General features: G+C 41.4%; 1 protein-coding gene across 4 annotated transcripts in view; it reads right to left on the bottom strand.

Annotated features, from left to right (window-relative positions):
* Nucleotides 1-21,834, bottom strand: part of LOC141155784 (uncharacterized) — a 66,010-nt gene that overhangs the window by 9,812 nt on the left and 34,364 nt on the right. For all 4 annotated transcript variants that reach the window (XR_012247588.1, XM_073642495.1, XM_073642496.1 and 1 more), the window contains exon 5: nt 160-251. Coding sequence is in view for 3 of the 4 variants with exons in the window: in XM_073642495.1 (XP_073498596.1) it covers nt 160-251 (92 nt within the window). In the remaining variant the exon portion in view is untranslated. The remainder of the gene's footprint in view (nt 1-159; nt 252-21,834) is intronic.

Raw genomic sequence — 21,834 nt, 5'->3', positions numbered from 1 at the left:
AAACTCTTGACAAAATGTCCAACCAAATCACCCCTTCCTCAAAAGATGCCCCCTGGAGCAATTATTGTAACACGAAATTAAAAGTCAGGTAAGCTGTTAGATAGTTATAATTAAATGTAAAATCAGGAATCTATCTTAAGAAAATATCAAAACTCTTACCTGGTTGGGTAAATTCTTCTTTGCTCTTGGATCCTCCTTCATTGCTTGTTTGTCATTTACAAATTTTATCATATTCATTACAGCAGAATAGTCTGTAGTTATCATAAAAAGAAAGGACAGTTTCGTAAATATATAAAGAACATACAGTAATAGTATCATAAGCCAAAGAATTGGAAAACATTAAAGGCATAAAATGAGAACTAAATGGATAAAAAAGAAGAGATATAATATACAGATTTACAGTAGGAATGGATAGGTACAGAGTAGATAGGTAGAACAGGAACAGAAGTAACAAAGGAATAGATTACTAGGGGAACAGATTACATTAGTAATGGTATTAAAAAATAATAGGATGTGAAAGAATAAGATAAAAATGGATTACAAAAGATATGATTATAAAACAACAGATAGGATAGGGATGGATAAGATTGGAAAGGATGGAGGGTTAGATGAGATAAGAAAGGATGAAAGAATAAAGGACAGTATAGGGGAGCAATGAATTGTACAGGTCCATATAGGATAGGGGACAGATAGGTTAGGTGTAAATTAGGATGAATAGGAAAGGAATAGGCATAAAATAGGAATAGAATGAATATAAATAGCTAGGATAGACAGGCTAGACAGATACAATACTATAGAGAAATAATTATGAAAAAACAAGATATATATATATTTGATAAGCCCAGATAGGTATGGAACAAATCGAATTTAATGGATGGATAGGAAAGGACAGTTAAAAATTAAATGCATATTAAGAGAACTAATAGGTTAGAAACAGAAATCATTAGGTAGGACCAAATAGGATATGGAAGGTTATGAATGGCGAGGAGTAGAATGGGCAGGATAAGAATATATTCAATGGTGCTTGAAACTTTCTGAGCTCTTCAACTAAAAATTTTTTGCTAAATTATTTTGCATAAATTTGACTTAAAACTACATGAAATTTTCACACACATCTTAAAAGTAGATGAAAGGGAACCAAATAATACAAAACAAAGGAATCCAAAATATATTAGACTTTGTCATTTTTTAAATTAGGAAAATGATCCTATATCATATGTCAGTGAATGGCAAAAGTATGTGAACCTTTAGGATTAGAAGATAATTTGAAGGATAAATTAGAACTTGGTGTTTCCAATCGATAGGATGACCATCAGGTGTGAATGGGCGAGGTGTTTTATTTAAAGAACAGGGATCTATCAAAGTCTGATTTTTACAACAGATGTTTGTGGAAGTGTATCATCACACGAATAAAGGAGATTTATGAGGGCCTCAGAAGAAGAGTTGTTAATGCTCATTAGGCTGGAAAAGGTTACAGTGCCATCTCTAAAAAGTTTAAACTCCACCAATCCACAATCATACAATTTTTATATAAATGGAGGAAATTCAAGAAAATTATTATCCTTCCCATTGGGGGTCAACCAACAAAAATCACTTCTAGAACAAGATCACAAAGGAACCCAAGGTAACCTGTAAGCAACTAAAGGTCTCTTTCACATTGGATAATGTTAAAATTTGTGAGTCCACCATCAGGAGAACACTGAACAACAATAGTGTAAATGACAGGATTCCAAGAAGAAAGCCGCTGTGCTTCAAAGAAAGAAAATTGCTGCTTATCTGGAGTTTGCTAAAGATCACCTGGACAAGCCAGAAGACTATTGGCATATTTTTTTTGCATGGATGAGACCAGAATAAAGCTTTAGGATTAAATATGAACCGTTATGTTTGAAGAAAGAAAACACTGTATTACAGCATAAAAACTCTTAGTATCTGTGAAGCACGGTGTTGGTAATATTATGGTGTGAAGAATATTAGAGATATAATTCCATGTCAATCATTGTATCCTATTTGGCAGAGGATTATAAAGCCCAATTCAGTGTGCAGTTGTGACAGGACACCTAGCAGCTGCAGGAGGGGGGGTCAAGAGACTGTGAGTGACAAAAATCACACCTCTCGCCAGCTCTCTCAGGACAAAAGGGACTGCTGCCATGTGGTCCCAAGCCATGTTGGTTTCCTTTAGTTAAACAGATAGGAATTCCATATCGAGTTATGGAAATACTATACGTCTTAGCCATACATCGAATAGATTTTTGAAATCCCGAGGACATGGTGAATGTCCGCCTGGGTCTCGACCCAGTCTAGCACATAGGGATAGGGAGATACACAGTGCAGCCATTCGGAAATCCATAGGGCCACTGTGTTTAGTCACCATGCGTTGCAGGGGCCCGACTGGATCCGATGACACCAGAACCAGCTCACTAGGACCGTCCATTAAGGAGTTATGACACATCTTAGTTTCTGGAGTTTCTAGCTGCTAGAAAGCCAGGGGTGAAGACAGGGGCGTACATAGGATTCATGGGGCCCCATAGCAGAAGTTCAAATTGGGCCCCCCCCCCAAAAAAAAAATTTTAAATAATTGTCAGGGTCACAGAAGAGCAGATCACACAACCTTCCAGCCTTCACATAGTAATTTTCCTCCTGCTGACGTCCTAGGCCCCTCTTTCATTGTCCCATAAAGTGTGATACCAACAAAAGTGTCCCCCAAACACAGTATGATACCCCCATGGTGAATTCCTCCATATGCGCAGTATAATGACCCTACTGTACCTCACCTCAACTCCCAGGGCAAAGTTTGCTGACCCCAACACAGTATGATCCCCCAATTGTGAGCCCTAGAGCTAGAGAGGATGGTAAGTAATAAGGGAGGGTGTTATACATAATAAAAGATGAAACTATATAACTAAGGACGGTGCTATACATAATAAGCGAGTACACTATATACTAAGGGCGTATGCTATACATAATAAGTGAGTACACTATGTACTAAGGGACTGTGCTATACATAATACGGCTACATTCCTGCATCTGTGTGCAGTGTCAGTGTGCTGCCCTGTTTTACAGATGAATTGAGCATGTCCTATTCTAATCCTCAAAATCGGATCAGAACAGGACATTCTCTGACCCTCACAGATCTCATTCTCAGATCCGTGATTTTCATGGATGTGTGAATGGATCTATAAAACTCTACAAGTCCGTGGACCATCCGATAAAAAAATCTAACATTTCACACAAATGTGAGAATGCAGCCTAAGGGATTTTACATGTAACATTATGACTCCAAGTCATACAGCGCAGATACAGAATAATATTTACATCCAGGCACTTACCGCTGACATCTCGTCTGATCAGAGTCGGTTTCTGCTGCTTCTTCTCCATCTGGTCAGACCTTCATGTCGACATCTCCCAGTCACGATTCGTCTTGTCATGATGATCTCCAGCCTAGATAATAACAAGGTCACATATATTGTATATATACATGTGACGCGCCCCCTGGGCCATATTCTTTAGGGGAATACCCGGAGCCGGATCAGATGGGGGTTGTAGTCTCCGAGTGGCTGTGACCCGGTCCGTGCCCAGGGTGTCAAGCTCAGTGTGTGGCAGTCCTTACTGATGTTACTAAAGTTCTTTATGTCGACTACGCCACCCGTTGAATTGCGATCACTTCGGCCGCCGCTGCAGCAGGGTCCGCTGAGGCTGATGGTGTTGGTGCAGCTTAGGTAGTATAACCCCCAACGGGAGGGGTATAGCCTCAGGGGGTCAGGTGCAGAGGATGGTGGTTGTGGAAGTGCAGGGATGATGGTAATGAGAGTCAGAGTCGGGTTGTGCAGTTCAGGGTTCTTTACTTACTGCAGATGTTCCGGTCACTCCGGCCTTGAGTGACCACCCGAGCCGTGCTGCGTCCACCAGGTCCTGGACTCGGCCAACCCCCAAGTAGTTCTGGAGCGTGGTTCTGAGCTCCCGTTCTGTCCTGTCCTCGTCTCTGGCCTTCCCCACCAGGGATCCACCTATGTCCGGCTCCCTCGGGCCTTCTGTTGGCGAACCCTTGCCTCTGGGTTCCCTGACCCTACGCGTGGTCTGCCTTCCGGGTGGATATGGTGGGTGGCCGTGGCAGATGCTGCCCACGGCCTCCGGTCTCTGGCTGAGGTATGCTGTAGCCCCCACCAGTTTGGGATCCGGTACCCTGTTGCCAACTCTTCACCCTGTGATTGTATTTGGGTTCTCAGAGTTCCTTCTTTCTCCCCCTCTGGGTCTTTCGTTCTCTCCTCTCTCACTCTGGGCCTGGGGCTGCTCTGCTCCTCTGCTTTCCTCCACTGCTCTGCAAAGTCTTCACTACAACAGGCTGACTGGCTGCTGTCTGCCTGTCTGACCCTGATCTTAGATGGTGCCCACCTTATATACTCCCTCTATGTGTGAGCTCAGGTGACCAGCACCCAATGAGCTCCTAACCTTACCCAGGCTGCTCCCCCTATCTGCCCCTACACTACTGGGATGTACCACCCCCCTCCCACTCCAGCCAGGAACAGACTCGGTTGTACCTGCACATTTCTAAGTGGGAGTACCGTTGGTCTGTTCCTCGGAAATGGGATGTGTGTAGTGCATGCAGCTAACTGAGCTCAGTTCCACACTCCATCCTTACCCGGGAGTGGAATATCACACCTCTGGGTTGAGGTGCAATACCCCTGTAGCAGCCGAATCCTCAGGGTGCTACACATGTGTCTCCCTCGCACTGCGCCCCTGAATACAGATCTGTAACCCCCCATTAATATACTATTAGCCACTTAGTAATCAAAATATAAAGTGATAAGCAGCACTGTGCCCCCCATTAACTATGATCTCCACCTGCCAATAATATAAATTATTCAGTCTCTGTGACTCTCCCCAATTAACTGTAAGGCTATGTGCACACGGAAAATATAAAAGCACCCCCATCATTGCTCTGTCCCAGCACCTCCATCATTGCTCTCTCCCAACACCCCCGTCATTGCTATGTCCCAGCACCTCCCATCATTGCTCTCTACCAGCATCCCCAACATTGCTCTGTCCCAGCACCCCTGTCATTGCTCTCCCAGCACCCTCGAAATTGCTCTCTCCCAGCATCCGTCATTCCTCTCTCCCATCAGCCCCATTGTTGCTCTCCTCAGCGTTTCAGTAAAAATAAAAATAAAAACCACTTACCTCTCTGCCTGCTCCGCTGCCATTCTGTCCTGTCAGCAGCGGAGCTGCAGGGATCGCTCCCTGCCCGCCACGAGCAGGGAAACGCTGCACCGGCGGGACCCCTGGCGCAGCTGCACCAGCAGTGGTATGTCCGCCTCTGGACTGCTATGGGCCCCCCCAGCTCACGGGCCCCATAGCAGTTGTGTGGTCTGCCGCCATTGGCGGTACGCTACTGGGTGAAGATTTGAGTCCAGCCCCGGGGGTGACCCAGAGGGGTTAAAAAGCTCCTGCAGCTCTTGGCCTATTGTTTTTTCTCTGAGAGGCCGCAACGACACATCGTGTGGGAGAAGTCACCCAACAGAGGGAACCACAAGCCTCCCATGTGGCAGCCCCTCCCCCGCAAGCCAGGCCTTTCATCTGACTAGTAACTGACTCTTAATATCTGCATACTTTTGAACCACTACTATTGTGTTTGCATCTCTGACCATTATGTATGTATAACCGTTATGTATATAGTGTATTGTCTAGTGTGCCCTTAAGGTGATTAAATATATAATTTAACCTTGGGCTGCTCTTTTATCTCGATCCACTAATCCTCGTGTCTGTTGTTCGGTTCAACTCACATGCTATGGAGGTTGGTTTCTGGCCCGATATAATTCCCGTTACGCACAGGGACTTATATCTAATAGGAACTGGTGGCAGCTCTACCGGGCTGATAAGGTTCTGTTTCACTGGGGTCAGTGAGAGGGGCCTGTCAGGGGTGTGAGCGAGTGTGGTGCCATGTCAGTGACTTGGCGGGCCAGCTCTTCTCACTCCTGGTACCTTTCTGAACCTGTGAGGACAGGGGGAGTCTGTGTAGAACTGAATCAATCTGACCTTACATGTCCCCGAGGGGAAGAAGAACATCACATTGGTGCAAAGTGCGGATCCATATCACGTGATCCGCCTGACGTAATAGTGACGTCAGACAGGAGGCGTGGTGGGGATCCTTCACATGTGGTGGCAGAGGTGGGATTCTGCGTGATCTCTCTGGTGCCATTCTTCACACATGGTTTGGGTCTATTTTGATGGATCTGGGCCACAACGGTTCGCTATCATTGATGGAACAATGAATTCTGAATTAGATCAGCAAATTGTGAAGAAAATGTCTGGAGATCTGTCCATGAGCTGACTCTCAAGAGAATGTGGATCATTGTCACAGTTGTGTCAGAAGTGACAGTCGCCCTGCATTTGGTTGCAGGAGATCTCTTCGTTTGGCATTACAGACACCTTCTTAGAAGCTATCTCTCTAGGACCCAGCGGCTACCTTCCTCTTGCTAATTAACACCCTGGCCTGGGTGTATAAATACCTGCTGTTTGCTAAAGGGAGGTGTCGGCGATATTCACATGACCCCTTGTGAAGGCTTGAGCAAGAGCAGTACTTCTTTCTCTCTGGAGCTAAGAGGACATGTGTTCATCTCTCTAAAGTCGACTAAAGCTAAGCTTGTTTGGTAATATCAGTCTTAATGCAATGGTTTTGGTTAATGATCAGTATGGTGGTATTATCACTATCATATTGTATATGCTGGTAATATGTGTTTATGGTCTGGTGGTATTATTTGCTATAATATTGCAATATTGATGGCAATATTGGTAATGGCGCAGTGGTGTTTGGAAATGATCAATATGGCGAAATTCCATCACTATGTGGGGGCATTATTTAAACTTATGTAGCAGTATTATTGGTAATATTAGTATTGCAGTACATCTTGATTTCTTTCATCTTCAGGCAGGGTCATTTTTTAAATTGAGACCCCTACCCAGGCAAGTGGGTATGGGGATTTATTGGCCTGTGGGCTTTTAAATTCTAGGACTGAACTTCAGCCCCAGTCCGGCCCTGCCGGCAATACTTATGCAGTGCAAAGTATTAGACCTGCCAGTGTTTCATTGAGAGGAAGCTTATTAGACCTTGTATATGGCAGGGTCTAACAGGCCACTGTACTTGGCAGATCCACAGGTCATAGTTTGACTTCCGATTTCCATAGCAATCATTGGTACCACACGATCACGGTATAGTGGTGCTGACAGACTTTAAGAGTGAGCCCCTTCCCTATCACAACCCTCTGGATGCCGCGATCACTATTGACCACATCATTTAAAGGGTTAAACAGCCAAGGATGGTGCTGACACTGGCCCTAGCAGTTGCTGCAAGAGCTTGGATGTCAGTTAAGCAGAGCTCCACTGGTGATCTGTCAGTTGAGCAAAGCTTCTGTACCCACATCATAACCTAGACATATTAGTATGTCCATTTGCTGGAACGTGGCAAAGCGTAGCCAGACAAATTCTTCATAATTTACTCCTCAAAAGTTCTCTAAATTACGACAGAAATGTACTCTGGTCCATGACTGCTATACATTTCTGATAATGGTGCACAACAGCAGAAAGAGGTGGAGCATGGCTCTTATTTAATTTGGCGCATCTTGCTCCAATAGACTCTGCACCAGGACTGAAGTACAAAAAGCCAGTTTTTGTGAATTGGCCCCTTAGTGTTTTCCTTTGCAACTATTACGATGTCTGCAGACTATGCAATGAAATGGTTTAGAATGGATGAACTCTTAGACCATTTCAAGTCAAATTTGCTAAAATCCGCAGGTCCTGTCGAATTTGAACAATGTGCGATTCGATTCTTTTGAATTGTCCTAAAAGGGCCATCACAATGTTACACATTGTAGCAGGTTTTATCGGTCATAGACTGCTGCATGGGCTTCACCATGGGTCTCTTTCTCCCCTTCCCTCTCAACCACCTCTCTTTCTCTCTCATTCTTTCTCTCTCTCTCTCTCTATCTCTCTCTCTCTACTCTATACTCACTCCTACTGAAAGCCTGGGTTATATTTCAATCATTTTATTCAAAATTTATAAACGGTTGGAAGAAGAAAGGGTAGGGGTATGAGAAGGAAAGAAAGTTGATCCTTATTGGGTAAACCGAGGAAAGATAAAATAAGGGAATAGAGGGATTGATAGGAGACTAAAAACAATATTGTAATAATATTATTAACAGTGGTTATAATATTAAATTAGAAACATGCTTATAGGGTTTAACATTTTGGTGAACAACAGTTTCAAGTGAAATCACAAAACTTTACAGAGGAGAATAAGAAAGTATTACAAAACAAATATACTGTAATATTAGACATAAAATATTAAGAATCAAACATAACAATATTAGTCAGTAACAATTTCTTAAAGTTGTCAAGGTCTTAAACAAAACTTGGCTAATTAGAGGAAAAGTTAATCCATCTCTTATAGTACTTTGGATAGTAATTAGTTGAAGAGTTATTTTGTCTACAATATCCAATGGTGGGAATGGATGTTTTTTTTCCAATTTGCTGCTATGGTACTTTTAGCTACTAGAAAAGATTTACCAAATCCAAATCTATAGATAGTAAAGCCATTTGGGGAAGTTAGATAATATTCTGTATTGATATTTAATTTAATAAGTAATAATTATTTCTTTCCAAAAAATTTGCAGTTTTGGACATTCCCATAGATCGTGCAATAAATCTCCCTTAAGCCCGCATTCCATCCAACAAAGAGGAGATTGGTTTGGGAAAGCCTTTGCTAGTTTATTTGGAGTAAAATACCATCTAGAGATGGTATTGTAAAAAGCCTTGTGTAAGGAGGCGCACATGTTCGATGAGTAAGTGGATTTTAAGCTTGTTTCCCATTGCCCAAGAGAAAAAGTTTTCTTCAAATCTCTTTCCCAGTTTAACATAAAGGGAGTTTTTCCAAAAGAGGTATCTTGGTTTATGCAATCATATATATTTTTGGTCCTCCATAACAAGTTATTGTTTGAACTGCAAAGAAGTAAGCTAATGGGTTCAGTTTCTAGAGTTTTTTGTTTTAACCACTTCGCGCCAGAGCCTGTTTTTGCCTTCGTGACCGGGCCAATTTTTTCAATTCTGACCACTGCCAGTTTATGAAGTAATTACTCTGGAACGCTTCAACATATTCCCCTGATTCTGAGATTGTTTTTTCGTGACATATTGTACTTCATGATAGTGGTAAAATTTCTTCGATATAACTTGTGTTTATTTGTGAAAAAATCAGAAATTTGGTGAAAATTTTGAAAATTTTGCAATTTTCAAACTTTGAATTTTCATGCCCTTAAATCAGAGAGATGTCACACAAAATAGTTAATAAATAACATTTCCCACATGTCTACTTTACATCAGCACAATTTTGGAACCAAAATTTTTTTTTGTTAGGGAGCTATAAGGGTTAAAAGTTGACCAGCGATTTCTCATTTTTCCTACAAAATTTACAAAAACATTTTTTTAGGGACCACATCATATTTGAAGTCACTTTGAGGGGTCTTTATGACAGAAAATACCCAAAAGTGACACCATTCTAAAAACTGCACCCCTCAAGGTGCTCAAAACCACATTCAAGAACTTTATTAACCCTTCAGGTGCTTCACAGGAATTTTTGGAATGTGGAAGGAAAAAATTAACATTTAACTTTTTTCACAAAAATGTTACTTTAGACCCAATTTTTTTTATTTTCACAGGGGTAACATGAAAAAATGGACCCCAAATTTTTTTGTGCAATTTCTCTTGAGCGTGCTGATACCCCATATGTGAGGGAAAACCACTGTTTGGGCGCACGGCAGGGTTCGGAAGGGAAGGAGCGCCATTTGACTTTTTGAATGTAAAATTTGTCTGAATAATTAGCAGACGCTATGTTGCGTTTGGAGAGCTCCTGATGTGCCTAAACAGTGGAAACCCCCCACAAGTGACACCATTTTGGAAACTAGACCCCTTAGGGAACTTATCTAGATGTGTGGTGAGCACCTTGAACCCCAAGGTGCTTCACAGAAGTTTATAATATTGAGCTGTAAAAATAAAATTTTCACATTTTTCCCACAAAACCGTTTTTCATCCCTTAATTTTGCATTATCATAAGGGTAATAGGATAAATTGCACCATGAAATTTGTTATGCAATTTCTCCTGAACACGCTGATACCCCATATGTGGAGGCAAATTACTGTTTGGGCACATGGCAGGGTTTGAAAGGGAAGGAGCGCCATTTGACTTTTTGAATGTAAAATTTGTTTGAATAATTAGCGGACGCCATGTCACATTTGGGGAGCCCCTAATGTGCCTAAACAGTGGAAACCCCCCACAAGTGCCACCATTTTGGAAACTAGACCCCTTAGGGAACTTATCTAGATGTGTGGTGAGCACCTTGCACCCCCAGCTGCTTCACAGAAGTTTATAATATTGAGCCGTAAAAATAAAATTTTCACATTTTTCCCTCAAAAAATGTTTTTCATTCCCTAATTTTGTATTATCATAAGGGTAACAGGATAAATTGCACCATGAAATTTGTTGTGCAATTTCTCCTGAACACGCCGATACCCCATATGTGGAGGCAAATTACTGTTTGGGCACATGGCAGGGTTTGAAAGGGAAGGAGCGCCATTTGACTTTTTGAATGTAAAATTTGTTTGAATAATTAGCGGACGCCATGTCACATTTGGGGAGCCCCTAATGTGCCTAAACAGTGGTAACCCCCCACAAGTGACACCATTTTGGAAACTATACCCCTTAGGGAACTTATCTAGATGTGTGGTGAGCACCTTGCACCCCCAGCTGCTTCACAGAAGTTTATAATATTGAGCCGTAAAAATAAAATTTTCACATTTTTCCCATAAAAAATGTTTTTCATTCCCTAATTTTGCATTATCATAAGGGTAACAGGATAAATTGCACCATCAAATTTGTTGTACAATTTCTCCTGAGTACGCCGATACCCCATATGTGGGGGAAAACCACAGCTTTGGTGTACGGCAGGGTTCGGAAGAGAAAGAAGCGCTATGTTGGCTGGGATAGGCAGCAGACACCATGTCACATTTGAAGAGTCACTGACATGCCAAAACAGCAGAAACCCCCACAAGTGACCCCATTTTGTAAACTACACCTCTCAAGGAATTCATCTAGGGAAGTAGTGAGCATTTTTTAATTTTTAAATTTATACCATTGGGCAGTGAAAAAAGCATAATTATATTTTTACCACAAAAAAAATGTTTTACCCTCAGATTTTACATTTTCACACAGGGCAATGGGTAAAAATGGTGCCGAAATGTGTCACACAATTTCTTCTAAAAGTGTCAATACCCCATATGTGGCTGTATCGTACCACTTAGCCATACGGTGAGATTTGAGGGGGAAGGAGTGCTATTTGACAATTGGAGAACAAATTATTGTAGAATAGGCATTTGGATTTGGGACCACAAAATTTTCTGAATTTCTTTTGGGGGGCAAGGACCATTTTGCTTTTCCAGAGCCTTTCTGCTACCAGTAACTTGGAAGTGCCTTATATTTTTAACAGATGATGGACCTGAGTGGGGACTAGCTTTTTTTGAGGACTGAGTTGAAGCTTTTATTGGGAACATTTTACGTAACATTTATCCGGCGCTCTAGGCTGAGCACTTACATCGGGGTTTCCATCTAAATTTCCAAGTGATGTAATTCAGATGAAACCCCTGCAGGATCCATTCACTATAATGAGGCAGCAGAGTTACTCTGGACTCCGTCTGGCCTCTGTTTAGTGGTGTCTTTTTTTTCAGAAGTGCACAAAACTGTGGCCAACCGCACTTTTATGCACGCCTAAAACAAATGACACCGTGGGATCCCAGGCTAGACGGCGTCCACAGTGGCCTATATCTGCCTCATTACAGGGAATCTTCCATCATGGGTTCTGGCTGAATCACGTATTTCAGAGATTTACACGGAAACTCTGGTGTAAGTGCTCAGCGCAGAGCACAGGATAAATGTGAGCAGAGCCTTACTGGGATCTTTGGGAGACATAATAAACAAATCAGTAGCAGGTGAATAATATTTGTTTTATTTATTTATTTTTTATGCCGTTCCTAGTGTGATATAACTGATTAGATTACTTTATTCTTCGGGTCGGTGCGATTACAGAGATACCAGATTTATATCGGGTTTTTATGACTGACAGCTGTCACACACTAAAATACGCTTTTTTTGCAAAATCTAGTTTTTGCATCACCATATTTTGAGAGCTATAATTTTTCCATATTTCGGCCGATAGAGTCATGTGACGGCTTGTTTTTTGCGGGACGAGTTGACATTTTTATTGGAACCATTTTTGGGTACGTGACATTTTTTGATCGCTTTCTATTCCGTTTTTTGGGAGGTAAAGTTAACAAAAACAAACACTTCAGGAATTGTTTTTTTGAGTTTTTTTTATGCCGTTCTGCGTGTGGTAAAAGTGATCAGGCAGCGTTATTCTTCGGGTCAGTACGTTTACAGCGATACTACACTTACTGTATTTTTTTATGTTTTGGCGCTTTTACACAATAAAACAATTTTATAGAAAAAAAAATATTTTTTTTGCATTGCTTTATTCTGAGCGCTATAACTTTTTTATTTTTCGGCTGATGGAGCTGTATGGCGGCTTTTTTTTGCGGAACAAGATGAAGTTTTCAGTGGTACCATTTTTATTTCTATTCTGCTTTTTGATCGCATTTTTTTCCACTTTTTGTTTGGCGATATGATGAAAAAGCATATTTTTTTGCTCCGTTTTTTATTTATTTTTATTACGGTGTGCACAGAAGGAGTTAATTAGTGTGACAGTTTTATAGCTCGGGTTGTTTCGGACGCGGCGATACCAAATATGTGTACTTTTTTTGGTTTTGTAATAATATACGGATTTATTGGTTTAATATTTTATTTATTTATTTTTATTTATTTTGTGATTTTTTTTTTAATAGTTTAAAAACTTTTTTTTTACTTTTTTTTACATTTTTACTTAGTCCCTGTATGGGACATTAATTTTTATTTTTCTGATCACTGATCTCATGTAATGTAATAGACATATATTACATTACATGAGATCTTCACTGACTGTTTCAGTCAGTCTCCTGTCTGGCATCAGCTACATACAGGCTGAAGCCAGACAGGAAGGACACCATATATGGCAGAGCTGGAGGCGGTCATGTGACCTCCAGCTGCCATAGCAACCCCAGGTCCTCAAACGAAACGGAGGTCTTCGGAGGTAAGTAAGACGACCCCCTCTCTTCCTGCTGTCTCCTATATGCCGCGATCACTATAGATCGCAGCATATAGAAGACAGCAAAGGGTTAACATCACTGGGACCTGATCTAATCAGGTCCCGATGATGTACCCTGTCAGAGCTAACGCTCTGCACCGGAATCGCAGTGCTTGCAGGACCCTGGGGGTCCTGAGCACTGCGAGACCACCCACCGTTTTTAAACGTCGGCGCTGCACAGAGCCCAGGCAGCGCGGACGTTTATCTACAGTGGGCGGTCGGGAACCGGTTAAAAGGATAGATATTGTTTTCCTTATACTGTTGAGAATTTCAATATCGGAATCAGTTAGCTTATTACACATTTTTTTATGTAATTGATAAGGTTGTTGCTTAAATTAAAGTGTAGTATTTTTGATTTTGTGATATTAATTTGGGAGTAAGATACCTTTGCAAAAGATTTAATTGTATGAATGACTTCTTTAATAGAAGACAAAAGATTTGAGAGGGAAGGAATGATGTCATCGGCAAAAAAGCTGAACGCCTGTGTTATGATAGTGTAGCAAGGTACTCGGGAAAATAGATAACACACTAAAAACTGCAACTGACCCTGTTGGTTCCTATACAGACTAGAGATCCTGACCCCACAGTCCCTAGTGGTTCCTGTTTGAGCTGAGATAGCCCTAACCACAGACTAGACGATGGCAACTCGGACCTATGATGCCTGAAAGGCCATCGAGCATTTTCTGTTCCTCCTAAAGAAACAGAGGGCAGAGCAGAGTGCAAATTACCTACAGAGGGAAAATTTTGCTGAAACAGAAAGAGATCCCACAGTGAGTAAAGCAAATCACGAAGTACAAAATAGAGGATTAAGTATATACTGTTAGAGAATATGTTGCCTACTTCCTAAAAAGAAACAGAAGATAGGTGGAGGGTAAAGAACATAAACAACAGAGAGATAAACCCTAGCTGGTCTTTCACGGACTGACTTAAACTACAGCAGTATGGCTGGACATCCAAATGAGACTTTCACCAACAGGAAATACCAGCAGTGAAAAAGTATATAAAACTGCCCCCTAAAAGTGATAGTACAGACAAATAAGTAAATGAAAACACTTGTTATCCTAAAAAGACTTATGCAAGGATAACAGAAACTAAACACCCAGAGAAAAGGTGAATCTGCTGTGGGTCGGCGGAGAGAAAAGCCGACTGCAAAGCACAGGATCAAGGGTTTGAACCCAGATGCATGACAGCGTGCTAAGAATTTAGGTAACACAGCACAAAGCACACATTTACGCTAACATCTTTCTTCCTATTAATCTTGTCTCATTTCTCCTCTCCTCTGCCCCTGTATTTTCCCACTTATTCCTTTTACAGCTAGTTTTAAATGATAGAAAAATTCAAAAATTTTACACAATGACTAAGGAGAACAGACACAGGATTCACATGTCCATAAGGACATCATGACTACCACAGATTCTCCTACGCCAGAACTGTGCCCGTCTCTTGCTCACATCTGACTTCCAACTTACTGAGGCCACTTAAACACAATAAACCAAGCATGAAACCTCACACTGCTGGCCACATTATCTCAGCACAATTAAACTACCTGCAATTCCCAGAAAATGTTTTCATTGCAAATCAAAATGTAAAAAAAAAATTGTCCAAACCAGTGAATTTGAAAAGGTTCAATCATCTCTACTCTTCAGTGTGCAAATGTAGATTACTCATAAGTAAGGAACACTTTACAGGACCTTTTGATACGCAGTAAACCTCTCCTTTGGCATAATCTTCTTTGAGATTCGTCCCCAGATCACTTTTCAATATAATGTTGGGTTTTACACAGTTTTTGAGGGAATAGTGCATGACAAAAAGACTCAAAGAACACTAAATAAAAATTCCCTAAATTTTGCACATTCCCTTCAGCTTCTGGACTATGCACAGGGCCAGCGTTATGGGCAGGCAGACTAGGCAGCCGCCTAGGGCTCCCAGGCACAGAGGGGCCCCACTGCTTATCCCCTTTAGTAAACACTCTAGGGAGTCTTCAGAGTTGCATGCGGTTTCACTTCCGGCAGCTGGTGACCAGACAGGGAAAAATGCAGAGAGCAGGTCTAGTACATGCCCGACTACTGCCTCCGCGATGGAGCTTACAATTCAACTAACACTTGGCAGTGCTTCGCTCAGCAGGAGAAGAGGCAGAGATAAGGGCATCTTTGCTTTTGTTGTCCTGCAATGTTCTTGCCCTGCGCAACGCTGCTTAGTAATATTTATAGCTACATCTGCGATCACAGAGGCAGAAGCTGTCAGGAGTGTCCTACTGACCAGCGCTCTGCACCTTCTCATGTTCTGGGATCTGGCCATCCATCCTCACATTGACAGCTTTATAATCTATACTGTGTCCTGACACTTGCTGTTCAGCATCAGGACCTTACCCCAGCGTTACTGCATTCACTTCATCCTGCACCTGTGGTAACATTACAGTCATGTGACCTTGATGTCACCATAGGTCCTCTACCCTGTGGGAGCCTAGAAGACCTCAAGAAGATGAGAAAGACTGGCAAGTATTCTACACTGTGTGTCTGTCTATCTATCTCTGTATATATCTATCTGTATATCTATCTGTGTATCTATATGTGTATCTATCAAAAAATCATGGAGACAGCACACTTTTCAAATGAAAAAATGGTAAATTTAATGGCCCATGAAGCGACGTTTCAGTCCAACAATGGGGACCTTTCTCAAGCTTGAGAAAGGTCCCCATTGTTGGACTGAAACGTAGCCTCATGGGCCATTAAATTTACCATTTTTTCACTTGAAAAGTGTGCTGTCTCCATTATTTTTTGATATTGAAAGGACTGGTATGTACCTGGGAGGCTTTGCACTACTAATGTGGCTGCTACTGCTCTTTTTCTTGACTTTTGATATCTGTGTATCTATCTATCTGTATATCTCTATCTCTGTATCTATCTATCTATCTATCTATCTATCTATCCATTATCTATCTATTTATCTATTCTCTCTCTCTATTTCTATCTATCTATCTGTCTATCTATGTGCTCTGTGTATACCTGTGTGCTCTATGTGTGTATACATATGTGTGTATATATGTGAGTCACATATGGCGTATGTATTAGCACAAAAATGTAAAAAAAAAAAACTTACATAATATGAATCTGGGCTGGGAACAAAAGGTATAAAGTCCCCCCTAAATATGTATATCAAGTGAAAGGTGGAGTACTCCCATATCATAAGAACATCCAGAAGCACCAAAACAGTGCTGTAAACAAGGACCACCAAGAAAGGATGTTAGCTAAAAAAAAAAAATCACTTTTTATTAATTGAGTATTAAAAATTCATCACCAATACAGGTACGAGGTCTAATAAGGAGGAAATAGATAGGAAACATCACAATCTAGGGCAAAACATGTGATTAATAGCAGCAAACACTATATAAGTAAGTCTCAGTTATATACCATTAAGGAGGGACAAAACAGTATAAAGTCATGTAGATAGTAAAGTGACAGAAGTCTAAAGTGGCATGTGCTATTCAGTATCCGATGTAGTGCTTACCCATGAATGAGGGAGGATTGGATGAGCCCACCACAGCTGCCCAACACGCGTTTCGCGTAATGCTTTCTTAAAAAGTGTTTGCTGCTACTAATCACATGTTTTTCCCCGGATTGTAATGTTTCATTATCTATTTCCTCCTTATTAAACCTGTCTATATACCTGTGTTGGTGATGAATTTTTAATACTTAATTAATAAAAAGTGATTTTTTAGCTAACATCCTTGCTTGGTGGTAGTCGTTTACTCCACTCTTTTGGTGCTTCTGGTTGTTCATATGGTGTATGTACAGTACAGACCAAAAGTTTGGACACACCTTCTCATTTAAAGATTTTTCTGTATTTTCATGACTATGAAAATTGTACATTCACACTGAAGGCATCAAAACTATGAATTAACACATGTGTAATTATATACTTAACAAAAAAGTGTGAAACAACTGAAAATACGTCTTATATTCTAGGTTCTTCAAAGTAGCCACCTTTTGCTTTGATGACTGCTTTGCACACTCTTGGCATTCTCTTGATGAGCTTCAAGAGGAAGTTACCAGAAATGGTCTTCCAACAATCTTGAAGGAGTTCCCAGAGATGCTTAGCACTTGTTGGCCCTTTTGCCTTCACTCTGCGGTCCAGCTAATCCCAAACCATCTCGATTGGGTTCAGGTCTGGTGACTGTGGAGGCAAGGTCATCTGGCGTAGCACCCCATCACTCTCTTTCTTCATCAAATAGCCCTTACACAGCCTGGAGGTGTGTTTGGGGTCATTGTCCTGTTGAAAAATAAATGATGGTCCAACTAAACGCAAACCGGATGGAATAGCATGCCGCTGCAGGATGCTGCGGTAGCCATGCTGGTTCAGTATGCCTTCAATTTTGAATAAATCCCAAACAGTGTCACCAGCAAAGCACCCCCACACCATCACACCTCCTCCTCCATGCTTCACGGTGGGAACCAGGCATGTAGAGTCCATCCGTTCACCTTTTCTGCGTCGCACAAAGACATGGTGGTTGGAACCAAAAATCTCAAATTTGGACTCATCAGACCAAAGCACAGATTTCCACTGGTCTAATGTCCATTCCTTGTGTTCATTAGCCCAAACAAGTCTCTTCTGCTTGTTGCCTGTCCTTAGCAGTGGTTTCCTAGCAGGTATTTTACCATGAAGGCCTGCTGCACAAAGTCTCCTCTCAACAGTTGCTCTAGAGATGTGTCTGCTGATAGAACTCTGTGTGGCATTGACCTGGTCTCTAATCTGAGCTGCTGTTAACCTGCGATTTCTGAGGCTGGTGACTCGGATAAACTCATCCTCAGAAGCAGAGGTGACTCTTGGTCTTCCTTTCCTGGGGCGGTCCTCATGTGAGCCAGTTTCTTTGTAGCGCTTGATGGATTTTGCAACTGCACTTTGGGACACTTTCAAAGTTTTCCCAATTTTTCGCACTGACTGACCTTCATTTCTTAAAGTAATGATGGCCACTCCTTTTTCTTTACTTAGCTGCTTTTTTCTTGCCATAATACAAATTCTAACAGTCTATTCAGTAGGACTATCAGCTGTGTATCCACCAGACTTCTGCACAACACAACTGATGGTCCCAACCCCATTTATAAGGCAAGAAATCCCACTTATTAAACATGACAGGGCACACCTGTGAAGTGAAAACCATTTCCGGTGACTACCTCTTGAAGCTCATCAAGAGAATGCCAAGAGTGTGCAAAGCAGTCATCAAAGCAAAAGGTGGCTACTTTGAAGAACCTAGAATATAAGACATATTTTCAGTTGTTTCACACTTTTTTGTTAAGTATATAATTACACATGTGTTAATTCATAGTTTTGATGCCTTCAGTGTGAATGTACAATTTTCATACTCATGAACATACAGAAAAATCTTTAAATGAGAAGGTGTGTCCAAACTTTTGGTCTGTACTGTATGTAGCATCCACATTTATAAATATCAGCAGTGCGGACAAGAGTTCATAGGTATAAACATGTCAGCAATCGCCCAATAAACGTGCAAACTGCTGCTCATTCATCGGGTGATTGGATTGTTTATGGTGGAACAAAAATCATTGTTCTCAGCAGCACATCACAAGTTGTAAACGTCAGATGTGTTGCCGATAACATGATATTGTATTGGGACAGATCTACTAGCGATCGTTCTGTCCCCATCATTATTTGTCAGCCTGTGTAAAGTGGCTGGTAAACAAGCACCGAACGACTTCAATATTGTTGATCACGATTGTTTAATGGTATGAACTCAGTGCATGTAAATGCAACATAAAGGCTTATGTGATGGTGCCATATGTGAGCATTTGGGCCCCCACTTTAAACTTTTGCCCAGGGCCCCACTTTGTCTAAAACCGGCCCTGACTATGCATAACATAAAAACAAAGCTAAATACTAGTGTTGAGCGAGCACTAAAATGCTCGGGTGCTCGAAGCTCGGGCCGAGCTCACTGTGATACTCGGGTGCTCGACCCGAGCAACGAGCCCAATGTTAGTCTATGGGAGACCCGAACATTTTTGCGGCGGTTCCCCCGGCAGTCTGTAGAAAGCCTAAAAAGTGCCCAAAACGATAGTGACAGTGCTCAAATGACATGGGGACAGCATGGGGATCGCCCCTGGAAGCATTTCTGACCCCCAGGTCACTGCTGTCAACAACGTGGTCAGAGGTATTAAGCCACTTTTACAGGCTCACAATAAAACGTTCAAAATCGAAAGTGAAAGTGCTTTCCTGTGAAATATGTTAACCCCTTAACGACCATGGGTCTTTCTGTTTTTGTGTTTTCCTTTTTTGCTCCCCTTCTTCCCAGAGCCAGAACTTTTTTAATTTTCGTTCAATATGGCCATGTGAGGGCTTATTTTTTGCGGGACGAGTTGTACAGTCTGTTTAGAAGGGATCGAAGAAGTCGGAAAGGGGGTGGAGTCTGTCTATATGTAAAGACGTGTCTAAAGCCTACAATACGGGAGGATGTATGGGAGGGAAATGAGGAGGTCGAGTCCTTATGGGTGGAGATACATGGGGCAAAAAACAATAATAAAATTATCATAGGAGTCTGTTATAAACCACCAAATATAGCAGAAGCCACGGAAAGTCTATTAATGAGACAAATAGACGAAGTAGCAAAAAATAACGAAGTGATTATTATGGGGGACTTCAACTACCCCGATATAGACTGGGAAACCGAAAGCTGTAGATCTCAGAAAGGAAACAGGTTTCTGTCAATTATCAAAGACAATTATTTGTCACAACTTGTGCAGGAACCAACTAGAGGGACGGCCCTTTTAGACTTAATATTAACTAACAGGCCAGACAGAATAACTGAGGTGCAGGTCGGGGGGCACCTGGGAAATAGTGACCACAACATTATACAATTCCACATATGCTTCAGTAGGGTGCCCAGCAAGGGAGTCACAAAAACACTGAACTTCAGGAGGGCAAAGTTTGATCAGCTAAGAGATGCCCTTCACCTTATAGACTGGGATAGTATCTTCAGTAATAGGAGCACGGATAGAAAATGGGAAATTTTCAAAACAGTCCTACATAGTCACTGTAGAAGGTACATACCTTATGGGAATAAAAGGGCTAGGAATAGGAGGAAGCCAATGTGGCTAAATAAGGAAGTCAAGAGGGCAATGAAAAACAAAAAAAGGGCTTTCGGTAAACTTAAACAAGAAGGCAGCGAGGAAGCGCTAATATCTTATAGGGAAAAAAACAAAATCTGTAAGAAACAAATAAGAATAGCAAAAGAGGAGACAGAGAGACTAATTGCCAAGGAAAGTAAAACGAATCCCAAACTGTTCTTTAACTATATAAACAGTAAAAGGATTAAAACTGATGGAGTTGGCCCATTGAAAAATAACCTGGGTAAAATCATAGAGGGCGATGAGGGTAAAGCAAACCTACTCAATAGCTTCTTCTCCACTGTTTTCACAAAAGAAAACAATTTATCGGAGGAAATGCAGAGTGATAAAGTAAACCCTCCGCTAAATATCACCCACCTAACCCAGGAGGAAGTTCAGAAACGCCTAAATAATATCAAAATAGACAAGTCACCAGGCCCAGATGGCATACACCCCCGGGTACTAAAAGAATTAAGTAATGTGATAGACAGACCACTGTATCTTATATTCAAGCACTCTTTATGGACAGGGACTGTCCCACTAGACTGGCGCCAAGCAAATGTGGTACCAATATTCAAAAAGGGGTCTAAAAGTGACCCTGGGAACTATAGACCAGTCAGCTTAACATCTGTTGTGGGTAAATTGTTTGAAGGATTTCTTAGAGATGCTATTGTAGAATATCTTAATGATAATAACTGTCTAACTCCATATCAACATGGATTTATGAGGGATCGCTCCTGCCTAACAAACCTGATCGCCTTCTACGAGGAGGTGAGCTCACAGCTGGACCGGGGAGAGTCAGTGGATGTTGTATACCTTGACTTCTCCAAAGCGTTTGATACCGTGCCACACAAAAGGTTGGTATATAAAATGAGAATGCTTGGTCTGGGGGATAATGTGTGCAAGTGGGTAAATAGCTGGCTGAGTGATAGAAAGCAGAGGGTGGTTATCAATGGAGTAAGCTCAGGGTGTGTCAGGGTTACTAGCGGGGTGCCTCAAGGGTCTGTCTTGGGCCCTATATTATTTAATATACAGTACAGACCAAAAGTTTGGACACACCTTCTCATTTAAAGATTTTTCTGTATTTTCATGACTATGAAAATTGTACATTCACACTGAAGGCATCAAAACTATGAATTAACACATGTGGAATTATATAGTTAACAAAAAAGTGTGAAACAGCTGAAATATGTCTTATATTCTAGGTTCTTCAAAGTAGCCACCTTTTGCTTTGATGACTGCTTTGCACACTCTTGGCATTCTCTGAGTGAGATTCAAGAGGTAGTCACCGGAAATGGTTTCCACTTCACAGGTGTGCCCTGTCAGCTTTAATAAGTGGGATTTCTTGCCTTATAAATGGGGTTGGAACCATCAGTTGTGTTGTGCAGAAGTCTGGTGGAAACACAGCTGATAGTCCTACTGAATAGACTGTTAGAATTTGTATTATG

The sequence above is a fragment of the Phyllobates terribilis genome, unplaced genomic scaffold, assembly GCF_046119375.1.
Source record: "Phyllobates terribilis strain yellow unplaced genomic scaffold, ASM4611937v1 Scaffold_1__5_contigs__length_1240528914, whole genome shotgun sequence".
In the NCBI taxonomy this organism is placed as follows: domain Eukaryota; kingdom Metazoa; phylum Chordata; class Amphibia; order Anura; family Dendrobatidae; genus Phyllobates; species Phyllobates terribilis.
The sequence above is the reverse complement of the archived record's forward strand: the minus strand, read 5'-3'. Positions and strand labels throughout refer to the sequence as shown.